The sequence below is a fragment of the Sus scrofa genome, chromosome 3, assembly GCF_000003025.6.
Source record: "Sus scrofa isolate TJ Tabasco breed Duroc chromosome 3, Sscrofa11.1, whole genome shotgun sequence".
Classification (NCBI taxonomy): Eukaryota; Metazoa; Chordata; class Mammalia; order Artiodactyla; family Suidae; genus Sus; species Sus scrofa.
The window spans coordinates 3,609,910-3,621,784 of record NC_010445.4 but is presented as its reverse complement, the minus strand read 5'-3'; the positions used below and the strand labels follow the sequence as shown (position 1 = coordinate 3,621,784).

General features: G+C 63.4%; 1 protein-coding gene across 1 annotated transcript in view; it reads right to left on the bottom strand.

The window, feature by feature from the left end:
- The window catches only part of FOXK1 (forkhead box K1), a 65,012-nt gene continuing 53,771 nt past the window's right edge, over positions 635-11,875 (bottom strand). The window contains exons 3-9 of the mRNA XM_021086021.1: positions 11,283-11,439; positions 10,707-10,853; positions 9,891-10,081; positions 8,321-8,487; positions 7,952-8,236; positions 7,008-7,232; positions 635-6,526 (exon numbers count right to left, since the gene is read on the bottom strand). Coding sequence (XP_020941680.1) covers positions 6,231-6,526; positions 7,008-7,232; positions 7,952-8,236; positions 8,321-8,487; positions 9,891-10,081; positions 10,707-10,853; positions 11,283-11,439 — 1,468 coding nt within the window. The 3' untranslated portion in view covers positions 635-6,230. The remainder of the gene's footprint in view (positions 6,527-7,007; positions 7,233-7,951; positions 8,237-8,320; positions 8,488-9,890; positions 10,082-10,706; positions 10,854-11,282; positions 11,440-11,875) is intronic.

The following is an 11,875-nucleotide window of genomic DNA, read 5'->3' as shown; positions in this document are numbered from 1 at the left end:
GCAGTGACAGCCCAGCGTGACAAATGCTGTTACAGCTTGACAAACGATGGCTCCGTGGCAGACGCGTTTCTATCCAGACCCGAGACAGCAGCCCCTTCAGGTGATGTGATGGTAAATCCCAAGACTCCGCAGGGAGAAGAGGTGGCCCGTCCCCCGCAGCTGCTGTGTCCTTGTCCCCATGCTCTCAGAACACTTGGGGGCACGATTCTGCACATGAAGAAATGGAGCTTCTCCAGGGTTCAAGTCCCACAGCTGGACTCTGAGCCAAGTCTGACTGCCAAGTCCCTGCCCCGGCCCCTCTCATGCAGGACCCAAGGACAACAGCACACAGCGCCTGTGGGGGCCCCCAGGTGGGGGGGGGCACTGGTCCCCACACATCTGGGCAGGTGTAAGCCATCTTCCTCAGGGAACTTAGGGGATGGTGAGCCCCGGAAACCAGAAGCACACTGCATGGACCGTGTCCTGGATGGTCAGCTGCTTCCCAGGGGTGGGCTGTGGAGGACAAATGAGAAGGCGCAGCCCTCCCACCCCACCCCATGACGGTTTGTGTGGGGACTGCGTGTCCAGGCTGGCCGCCCACCTGTCCGTCCATCTGTCCCTCAGCAGCCACTCACAAGACCACACTGGGGCCCAGTGTCATTTAATATATAATTTTATTTCTGGTTATAGAAACGAATGCTAATTGGAGAAACAAAACTTCCCCATCCACATACAACAATTTAATAAAAGAACAGTTAAATGAAAAAAAAAGTAGAAATTTTAACCTTTGTTATAGCTTTAAAACATTAACGTCTGATACAATTAGAAATCACATTCAGATCTCAAACTTTTAAAAAAAAGTATGGCTCCTTGTTAAAAAAATACTGTATCCCCTTTGAAATGAAAACGCAGGCCGGCCCAGCTGTGATGGGGGTCCCGTCTTCCTGGTGGTGGTGCGGGTCCTGCCCCCGCCGGGGCTCTGCCAACCCCTCCAGGGCGTCCTGTAGGCCAGATGTCACTTTCATGCGGTGAAACACTGCAACATGACACGACCTAAGCTTCCCACCCAACGCTCTGGCACCTCAATTCCCACTCTATAGGGTACCACCGCTTTTTAAAGCACTGGTGATTAAACGTATTGTGAAAAATACTTTAGACAGCCACTGTAAAAAACAAAAACAAACAAAAACATTCACACACAGACACACCCCTAAAAGCACCCACCCCCCCAATGATCTTTACAGAAGAATTCTCAGTCAGATAAGAAAAAGCAATCCGTGCTGGACTTAATCCCTCCCTCAGATGCGCCAGAACCTGGGACACACACCTCTCTTTCCTGCCCATCCCTGTCCTGAAACAGAAACCGAGCCAGGTAAGTTCTCGCCTACTAGGTATCCAGAAAGCCCTTCCTGAAGGGAGGTTGGGAGGGGAGGTGGGAAGAGACAAACCTAAAATATTTGATTTTTAAATCCCCCTTTTACGGATTAAAAAAGAAAAACTCTGACCAGTTAACCCAGAAATGGAGAGGCTGAGATCTCAAGCAGCCACAGGTGTCATTTGCGAAACGCGAGGCCAGTTAACTTCACGCACCCAAAAATTCCACGTCCGAGTCGCAGGCCTCGTTCCAGCTCAGCCCCTACGGGGACAGGTCCCAACGGCTCCTCCTGGCTGCAGGCAGCAGCTCAGGCGCGCAAGTCCTGTCACTGCAGGAGCACAGACCCCCAGGCACAGATCTACGCCCCCCCCGCCCCAGGGCGAGCCTCCCCTGCCCTTGTTGCTGTTTCTGGCCCAGAGGAAACCACCAGCAAAGAGCAGGACGTATCAAAAACGAGCAGACAATGCCAGAAAAGGTCTTCAAATAAAGAATGAGAAATTAGAACTGTTCCCGTTCTTAAAACAAGTGGGTCAGGGCAAACAGCCGACAGCAGCTTGGAGATCCCTTTTGTCTCCCTCGGAAGCAAGAAGGTGACTGTGAAACCTGGAGGCGCCCTTGCGCGGCCGCCGGCCGGCTGGTCAGTGAGTGGGCAGAGAAGCGGGCCTGCCTCCCCGGGGCCCCAGGCTCTGTCTTCCCACGACCTCTTCCCAGTGGCTGCGGGCATGACAGGCTGGGGCAAGGAACGGGGGAACCCTTGAGCGGGCTTTCTCCCTGGAGAGAAGAACATGCCCAGACGTTACCTAACTGCGCCCCTCACTCTTTCCTAAAACCCTGAGCAGCCGAGACCAGCCGCTGGTTGGGGCGAGGAAGGCTCAAAGGACCCCCGAGGCTCGCTCACCCCAAGAAGAGCGCCCACCCCGTCCCGCGTGGAAACGCAGCGCAGCGGCCCGTCCCGGGGGCAGCAGAGCGTCCCTCTCCAGGCAGCAGGGTTGACCGTTCGGCAGAAGCAGACAGGACCCTCCGCAGCGGCTGCTGCCGGTGTCCGGTCTCATCAGACTCTAAGGTCCTCTGCTCAGCTGCCTGTGCCCCTGACAATCGCGTCACTTCCCCGCCGCCCCGGGAGCCAGCCGGGCTGTGCCTGGGGACCACCAGCGGGGCCAGGAGCGTGGACCCTGCCCAGGGCACCATGCGGGCACGTTGGGGACTGTCCCTCCAGCAACAGAGCAGAGCCTGGGCTGGAAAATCCTTCAGCAGAGGTGGCCCCAGGCTGGCCCGCAGATGCCTGGGGTAGCGACACCCAGCCGGCGGCCCTGCTTTCCAAGGGAGAGCAGAACACCTTCCCTGCACACGGCTGGTGAAATGGGCCTACTTTTTATCTCAGTTCACTCTTGGGTCACCCGATCCCAGTCTCGAGAGCAGCTGGCACCAGGAGGGCCCCTCACAATCACACGAGGCCACCAAGGGCCGCGAGCGGACAGAGGCACCTGCAGGGCCAGGGCCAGACCCCCTCCTCGACGGTAGGGGCAGTGGCCCTTGGTGGGAAAGGAAACAGGGCCGGCGAGAAAGGCGGGTTCACCCTGTGTGGACAGAACCGTGTCCCGAGCGACTTCAACCTTCCTGTGGGAAACCAGGCCCCAAGAAAGCAACCAAAGAAAGGAATTTATACAGCACAGGACACAATCAAGGACCATGGACAGAAACTGGGCGCCCCCCGCCCCCGCAGGTCCACCTTCATAGCAGCACATGTGAATAATTTAAATGGTTCTTGTTAAAATACCGTCGCTTCTCGACAGAGGTACGACACAGGCGGCCGCCAGCGGCCCTGGGAAAGCCGCTTTCACCGGCAGCCACGAAGGTGGCTCGAGGCCTCGCTTTAGCAACTCAGGCCCTTTGGACTCACGGAGCTCACGGTCGCTTTGGGAAACTTACTCCAGAACAAGCAGCACACTTGCCTGCTCGGATGTGAAGTGAGAGGCAGCCGGAAGCCAGGGCTGCGACACTCGCGACACTCGGAGGGGAGGAGATGCGGCTGTGACCCCTGCACGGCCACCTCTCCAGGCCAGGGCAGCCTTGAGGCTTCTGCAGAAAAACAAGATCATTCCCCTGCCTCAACTGTACTTAAGGCTCCGTGGAGCCCGCTCTTGGCTAAGAGGCCCTCACCCTTAGCTAAGCTCCCCTCTCCTCAGATGAGGGGCTCCCGGGCTGCGTGACACAGGAAAAGGGTCACAACCCTCCCTGCTTCCGAGGTCGTACTAAGCTGTCCTGGGGGAGCAGCTCAGCTAAAAGGGGTCATTTTGCGACTTCCTCCCTCTGCAGAGAGCGCCTTTCTCTGTACTTGGCGCCAGTAAAGGCGACGCCTCATCAAGCAGCAGCCAGGCAGGCGGACCCAGGTACCCAGACGGAGAGGGAGCCTCGACAGCAGGGGCCGTGCCTCCGCCGGGCCCATCCCTCCACGTGGATTCCCGCCCTGGGTGAGCGGGGGCTGCCGTGCCACCAGCACGGGGCCGGACCACTTCAGCTGCTTCTCTTCTCAGCCCCACCGGGTCGGCCCGCCCGCGCTGTGGTGGGTCTCCGGGTCACTCTGCCTGGCGCTCCTGCTCGCGTGGGGGCGACCCCCGTCTGGTCGGCCACGTGGACACAGGGCTCTCTTTCCTGCTGGGACGTGCATCTTCCCTGAGGAGCTGGCCTCTCCTGGGCCCCCTGGCGACCAGCCCCAGGACCAGTGTTGGCGAGAGCCGAGCCGGCCCTGTGGTCCGAGGACCAAAAGCCCGTCCAGAGGCTTATGGGGAAGTGGAGTGGCCGCCCCCCCGAGGCCTGGCCTCACAGGGTCCCTTCCTCCTTCCCAGCAGGGGCGAAAAAGGCACAAGGTCTCCACGTGGCAGAATGTCACTGCTGGGCACACCGTCCCCTCCCGCCCTGTTCCAGACACCACCCTCTCCACTTGCCTCCCCCTGAGCCAGTTCCAGAAAACACAGAGCCGTCTCCACTAACAGCGGACAGAGCAAAGCACCTCAGAGGTGAGGAGAGGCCGGGGTCAGGTCAGACCAAGCCAGGCCGAGGTCGGTGTTCTGCCACCAGCTGTCCCGGTGCCTGTGCCCCTGCAGGAGGCCACGCGCGGGCCCAGGGCGGAGCAGCAGTGAGCGGGCAAGGAGCCACAGGCCATGCCAGGGCCCTCGCCAGCCGTCGGCCCTACACACTCTCACCCATACACACCACACACGTCGGCAAAAGACAAGTTTACATGAAACAACGGGAAACGTCAGCATGGAATGAGCTGCTCTCCCGCCAGGGTGGGGCGGCGGGAGCGGCCACCCTCCCGGCTCTCTGCAAACTCCCAGGACTACCTGTGCAGGACGGACGCACACAGCAGCTCGCTTCCCCCCTGAAGTGTGGTGCCGTGGGAACGACCAGCTTGGGGCTGCGTGGGGACAGCAAGGCGGAGCCATCGCACCCGCTGGGCGGCAGCCGGCCCCATCCGCTGACAACCCACGCTGCCTGGAGGTCAGGCCCGAGCCGAGGTCCCCCGGCAGGCAGGTCCCAGCCGCGTGAGGCCTGCACCTGCTCTGGGCAGTGCAGCCGTCGGGGCTCAGGGAGGAGCGGGAGACTGAGGACGGCTGTGCGGTGGAAGGAACTGCTCCCATGGGGCCTCCAGGTGCCTGTGCGAGGAGCCAAGACCGGGCTGAGCTCAGTCACTTGACGTTTCCTGAGAATGTTCTCTGAATGAAGCCGAAGGGCAGAGATCTCACCAGACCCGACTAGGCATCCACTGGGCAGCTCTGCTGGCATCTCCGAGGGGTGCGGGTCTGAGGGCTGCCTGGGCTCTCCCCGTGGGTGCCGCACACAAGGCCTGGGGCTGCCGGTGCTGTGGGCGTGGAGGCAGCTGGATGGGAGACAGACAGGCCGTCGAGGGTAGAGACCGCAGTGCCGGCACCAGACGCCAGAGCCCAGGAGACGCGCTCGTCCTCCTGTTTCTGGAGCGACACGGCGTGACCACCCCCTGCTCCTGCCTTGAGCACCAGGAGCCACTGGATCGCAGGGTGGCCGGGACACCGGCCGGACGCTGCAGCCTGCTGGCCCAGACCGATCTTTCGTCCCAACAGCCGGTTCCGCCTTGAACACCAACCCAGGAGGCCGTCAATCTTTCTTGAAGTTACCAGAGTGGCAGATTCACTCGGGGATTAATGCCAGGCCGGGACCTCAGACCTCCAGGCGTGACAGCGTCTAGAGATGAAACCTCGGGGCACGTGATCCCTCCTCCGTCTCAGATTTACGATTAAGCCTGAATTCCACATTTCACCTCAAGACTGGGGTCCAAGGCCAGGTGAGACCCCTCCCCGCACCCGATTAATGCCGATCCTTGCCCCGCGGCAGAGTCTGCAACCTGGCGGCGGCGCCACCCCCCGGCCCGCGCCCCGACCGTCTCCTGCGCACAGGGCGGAACCCCACGCCCGGCCTCTCCCTCGGAGGCGCCGTCCGTGCCAGGCTGCGTCTCCGTCCTGCTCCAGGAGCCTGGCTTTCTGCGGGCGGGCCGCCCCGACACTGGGCCATAACCCTCTCCCCACGCCCTGGACGAGAGGCCTGGGGAGCGAAGGCGGAGCTGGGGGGAGAAAAGGGACACAAAGAAGCCCCAGAATCATACAATCAGCTGTCTGAACGCGTTTATGTGTTTTGTTTGAAACCAGAGCAGGGGCAGGAGGCGAGACGGCGAGGAGGACCACGCGCCCCAGTGCAGGCAGGCGGAGGCGTCCGGGCCGGGGGGCACGGGGCTCGGGGCCGCGTGGAGCTTTCCCGGCCCCGCGTGGCCGCGGTGTCGCCGCCTCGGTCCGGCTCCAGAGCTCCTTCTGGCAAGTGTCCCACTCCATCCAGGCGGTCGGCGTCACTCCCCGGTCCCGGGCCCCTGCGGGCCGGCAGCCGTGATCACCCCGGCCTGCGTGGTCCCAGTCCCCACGGGCTCCTCCACTCGGGACCGCTTGACCTCGGGCTCCCCGGTGGAGGAGGCAGAGGTGGCCGTGGGGGTGGTGGGGGTGGGGGTGGCGGTGGTGGCCACCGCCGCTGCTGCTGCCGCCGCCGCCGCCGCCGGCTCTTCGGGTCCCACCTCGCACACCCGCGTGACCACCACCGGAGTGGACGAGCTGGCCTGGGCCGCAAGGAGCTGCAGGGGGCTGGTGAGGGCTGGGGCGGAGGAAAAGGAGACGGACGTTGGGAAGCTGACCGGGACCAGCACTGAGCTGTTGTGCACACAGGCCCGCGTCACCGAGGGCTGCGCTACCCAGGAGCCGGGCCCCACGCAGCACACCTGGCCGCACCTGGGCGCCAGCCCCTCCCGCCCCAGGCCCGCTCCCCGTCTCCTTCTCTTGCTGCGGCTTCCATGTGCGGACCCCCCTTGACACGGAGGCTCCCGCCCTCACCCCCTGCCCCCCACCCCGCCTGAACGGGCTGTTTCAGGTCCCTCCCGACCTCTCGTCCCCCTGCAGGGCGTGGGCTGTGACCTAGGCTTTGCTTGCTTCCTCGAGGCTGCCCTGGCATCACAGCACAGTGCCCGGCACACAGGAGGTGCTCGAGAAACAGGCTGGAGGACGGGATCAAGGGGAGAAACACCGGTGCTGCCCTCATCCCAGAAAACCAGGGGCGTGGAGGTGGCGCGGGGTCTCACCGTAAGCGTTGCCGGCTAAACTATTGGTGGGGACGGCGTGCTTGCCGTTCTGAGTGACGGCCCGGACGGGAAGGTGGTGCTGCCCAATGGTCACCGGCGTGGCTGGCTGCAGGATGGTGACCGTGTGTCCAGGGACCCCGGGGGCCATCTGGCTGGCCACCGTCTGGATCACTCGGCTGGCAGCGGGGATGGTGGCAAACGCTATGGTGGGTTTCTCTTCCAAGCCTGCGGGGACAGCGTGGATCAGAGCCCCGTTCACGCTCACGGGGACCCGCGTGGCACACACGCACGTGCACCTCGGCCTGACTCTGCCGATGCAGAGAGAGTGGAGCGTGGCCCCGAGGCGCAGGCACCGGGACGGAACACTGCTTCTCAACACAAAACTGATGAAATATGTTTTGAAATGAGAGAAAAACAAGGCTTAAAAAAAATTTAAGTACCTTCAACTTTAACCAGGCCAATGGCAAGGTGAGAAAGAAAATGCACTATTTGGCATGAAGTGATCTGCCTTCAGAGCCATAACCTAGCCTCCTTTCCCCAAAATGCACGTGACCCTAGGGTGGTGTAGAGGAGGGACCTCGGGGGGCTCTGACGGTGCAGCTGCATTTTCAGCCTTGACCCCAGGAATTCCCTGGGTCCAGAGTTCTAGCTCAGGAGCCAGGCACTGCTTCTCACTCCGCACGACTCCAAGGCAGCCCTGGGGCACCGGGCAGCACCCCACAGGGAGCACACCCCGGGGGAGCACGGCAGGGCGGCAGCGGTGCTGCTTTCCAGGAGGTACTTCTCAAGAGATGCGGAGCAGAGAACAGGCAGCAGCCTGAGAGCCACTGTCCCCCAGGACAGCCTGTGTCCCCAGTCTTGGGCTCTGCAGCCCCTGGCTCTATGTCCTGGGGACCCACCTCAGCCACAGGGGTCCCCACGCAGTGACCGCATGGCCATGTTACCTCTCGCCTCACTGCCCAGGTCCAGCACGGCCGTGCCCGCTGCTTCGTGGGTGGCCCCTGCCGAGGCCTGGCTGGCCAGGATGTAGCCGTTAGCGGAGCTGGCGGAGGTGGTGACCACTCTGAGCATGGTGACAGGGGGGGCCTGCTGCACCACGTGGATCGCGTGGCCCGCCGGCTGCTGGGCCGTCACGATGGAAGCTGGCATGTAGGCCACGGGCTTGGCCACCAGGCTGGGCGGTCGGGGTGGCACGGCCATGATCACCGGCTGGGCGCTGACGGGAGAGCCTGCCGAGGAGGGCGCGGGGTCAGTGGGGACTCGGGACGCTCCCTCCCAGGCCACGTCCGCCGAGAGGACAGAGCCCTTCTCACCAGGCGCACTTTGGGAGTACCGGTACTCAGGAACAGACGCCAACTTGGACCCGAAGTCGGGGTCGTGCGGGATGGGCGAGCCCTCCCGCGACAGGCACTCTGGGGTCTGCAGGCCACTGGAACGAGGCGACATCAGCCCCGGGTGAGTGGGTGAGGCCGGAGCGCTCCTGGGGGGCAGAGAGAGGGCCACAGCCGTAAGTAAACGCTGCGAGGGAGGAAGATGGGGACTCGTCAGGCTGCGTAACAGCGCGACACCCACACGTGCTGCCTTGGCCCGACGTCCCTGACGCTGCTCTGTCCTCTCAAGGCATTTCCAACACCGACCGTCCTGCAGCGGCGTCCTGCCGCCCGCTGGACATAACATCGCTCTGTAGGTAGAGCCCCGCCCAAGGCCACGGTCCAGGGCCTTCACCTCCGGAAGGGCCCGGGCCTCAGAACAGAGGCCCCGGCTTTTGTGCTAAAAACAGTGGCTCTGCAGGGGCGGGCACAAACCTTCCCCTGGACAAGCGGACCCCCGAGACAGCAAAGCTGTTTGTCTCGCATAGGTAATAACCCCCAGAACCTCCGCCTGGGTCTAACATCCGTTGCCTGGACAGGCCGTGCAATGAGCACGGTCCCCTCTGCAGGGACCTCCAAGCACACGCAGCAGGCCCCTGAGCCACTGCACATGCACGGGCGGGAAGCTGGGCTGCCGGATTCTCCAGGGGGCTCCCCGTTTTGCATTTAAGGTCACCACCAGCGCCACACCCCACCCCACCCTACGGGCCCGAGCCTGGCCCACTCTTCTCCAACCCCCTTGGCTGGTGTGTGTCCTCCTTCCAGGCCCGAGGCCCCACCTGCTCATCCCAATGCTAACCAGTAGCAACTGGTCACCCTGCAGCCCTAAACCTCGCCTGCAGGAGACCCAGCTCCCATCAGGTCCTCTGAAACCTGGCTTCCCCCTCTGCCCCAGCGCACACAGCCTGCCTCCTCTCCCCAGGACTCGGCTCACACCGAGCTGTGGCCAGGCTCTCCTCCTGGACTGGGGGCTCCCTTCTTGAGCCACCCGCTGCCCCCCGCAAATTCTATGTCGTAGGTGACCAGCCTCCCAACTACCAGTGCGACCTTGAAAGCAGCCCTCATGCTTGTGGGCAGCCCTGGACACACAGGCAGGCCCAGGGCCACCCCCAGCTTGCCCCCAGCTGAAGAGCAATGTTGGTCGCTGGGTGGGTTGAACTATGTCCCCAATGACACGCTGGGGCCCGAGCCCCCAGTGCTCAGAAGGGGACCTTCTTTGGAGACGGGGTCTGTGCAGAGCAGCCCCATCCAAGGAAGCCCAAGGGCCCTCCCTGTTTCTCCCCAGGCCCACACGCTTCATCTCAGCGCCTGAGAACTGAGGGCGGGAGCAGCCGCCATCCTGCTCCTGTCCCCAGCGCACAGCTCAGTAGTCCCCAGCTATTCCCTCAAAAAGAGGGGGAAAACTTAAGTGCCAAAACCCCTGCGGCCGTGGCCACCTGGGCGGCTGGCCGACTGAGCAGCAGAGCGGCTCACCTGGACGACAGTGGCCTGACCGAGTGGCAGAGCGGCTCACCTGGATGACAGCGGCCCAAAGGGGGTGCGGAAGCAGGTGCCCCGCTGCCTCCGTTTCCGGAACGCCTGCTCCACGAGCTTGGCCTCGGAGGCAGGGTCTATCCGCCAAAAGGACCCCTTCCCGGGCTCCTCCTGGGAACGAGGGACCTTAATGAAGTAGCGGTTCAAGGAGAGGTTGTGGCGGATGGAATTCTGCGGGCAAAGCAGAGACAGTCGTCAGTCACCGCGGGTCACGACCCAAAGCCCAGCCCGACCCGACCTGAGCGCAGCAGCCAGGAGACCCCCTGGCGGAGCCCCAGGGTCCACGCCGTGGCGGGGGCTTTGCAGGCAGGAGGGGCCTCCGTGGGCGCAAAGGGCCGTGTAACTGGGGGGCAAGGGGCGCGGAGGGTTTTCCTGTGGAAACCGGGCCCGGGACCAGGACCATCCCACACTGCGAGAGCGCAACAGGCGCAAACCCTGGTCCAGGAGACGCCCTGTGAGGAGCCTGCACTGAACCAACTAGCAGACGGGAAACAGCGGCCACAGAGGACACGTCAACAGCTGTGAGGTGCTGTCGTGTCCCCTGTCGGCAGAGGTCTTAAAGACCTCAACAGAGAAATCATCCGGAAGCAGCAGGGCAGCGTTTCCAACGGGGCACGCCAGCACCCTGGGCGCAGGAAGCGCCGGCATGGTTCCACGTTTCTGGACCCTGACCGGGGAGAGGACCTGGGCTCCCTGCGGGCACCCCGCAGGCCGTCAGAAGGACAAGCCCGACTCTTCTGACCCTCTGCTGCCCGGGGACGCGGCCTGGAGTCGGGGCCCCCCGGCGCGGGCGCACCTGCCAGCCCTTGTCGGCCGTCCTGTAGTAGGGGTAATGCTTGGTGATGTGGGCGTAGATGCCGCTTAGTGTTAGCTGCCGGTCCTGCGCCGAGGAGATGGCCTGCACGATCAGCTGGGCATAGGAGTACGGCGGCTTCGACTCATCCTGAGGACACAGACAGCGCGGGGTCGGCCCGAAAGAAAGGCTCCCCCGCCCCCCAACCCCACACACGCCACCTCCTCGGGGAGAACACCCTTCCGGTGGGGCCAGGGACTCGCAGCGGAACTGCTAAAATCAACCCGAGACCTCCGCCGGCTTAATCCACGTGCTTTAAACCAGGGAAGGGCCATCTCTGCCTCATGAGAGGGAAAATTTAAGTCTGAGGTTTCTCACCTCCTCTGCACACTGATTTACAAACGGGTGTCAGACGGAAATGAGCTAGGACACAAAGCTGTAGGGGAGAGCCTGGCCGCCTTCCCCGGGGCCGGGACGGTGTCTGGAGCCGTCCAGCCCCGCGGACGGGGCGGCGCATGCGCAGGAAGGCAGAGCGGCCGCCCCCGCGCCCGTCCCCTGTCAACGCGCCCAGGCTGAGACCTTGGGACTGTCCCCTCCCGACGCCTCCGCCTGCTGCTCCGAGGCGGCCTTCGCGGCGAACTCCGCTGCGAGCTGCAGGTCCGAGGTCACATTCTGGACGAAGCGGTAGCCGGAGGATCCGGCCCCGCGGGGGCTGGCCGGGCAGGAGTTGGGGACACTGCAGAGAGAAAGGACACGTCCTGAGTTCTGGCCCTGTACTGGGGAGGCGGATCTGGTGTTACAGGATGTCAGGATCCCTGAACGGAGCAGGGACCGAGGTCACGCGGCAGGGCACTGTCCCGACCCCACTGGCTGTGCAACCTGGGCCGCAGCAGGGTCCCACGGCTGCAGGCTGCTCACTCGGCCACACGGTGGCGCCTGAAGCGAGGCTGGGCTGCAGGAAGAACCGCGCTGGCCTCCCAACCCAGTTCCCAGGCCCGCGGCTGCCCAGGGTCACGGCCTCAACTCGCTGGCTCATCTCTGGCTGGAAACTGCAACACAATCCGTGGGCAGGAAACATCAGAGCTCCCCGTTAGGGTCTCAGCCCAAGTAGCCCAAGAGCCTGCAGTCTGTCCCTGCAGTCTGGCCCAGCCACCAGGCCCAGCTCACATCCC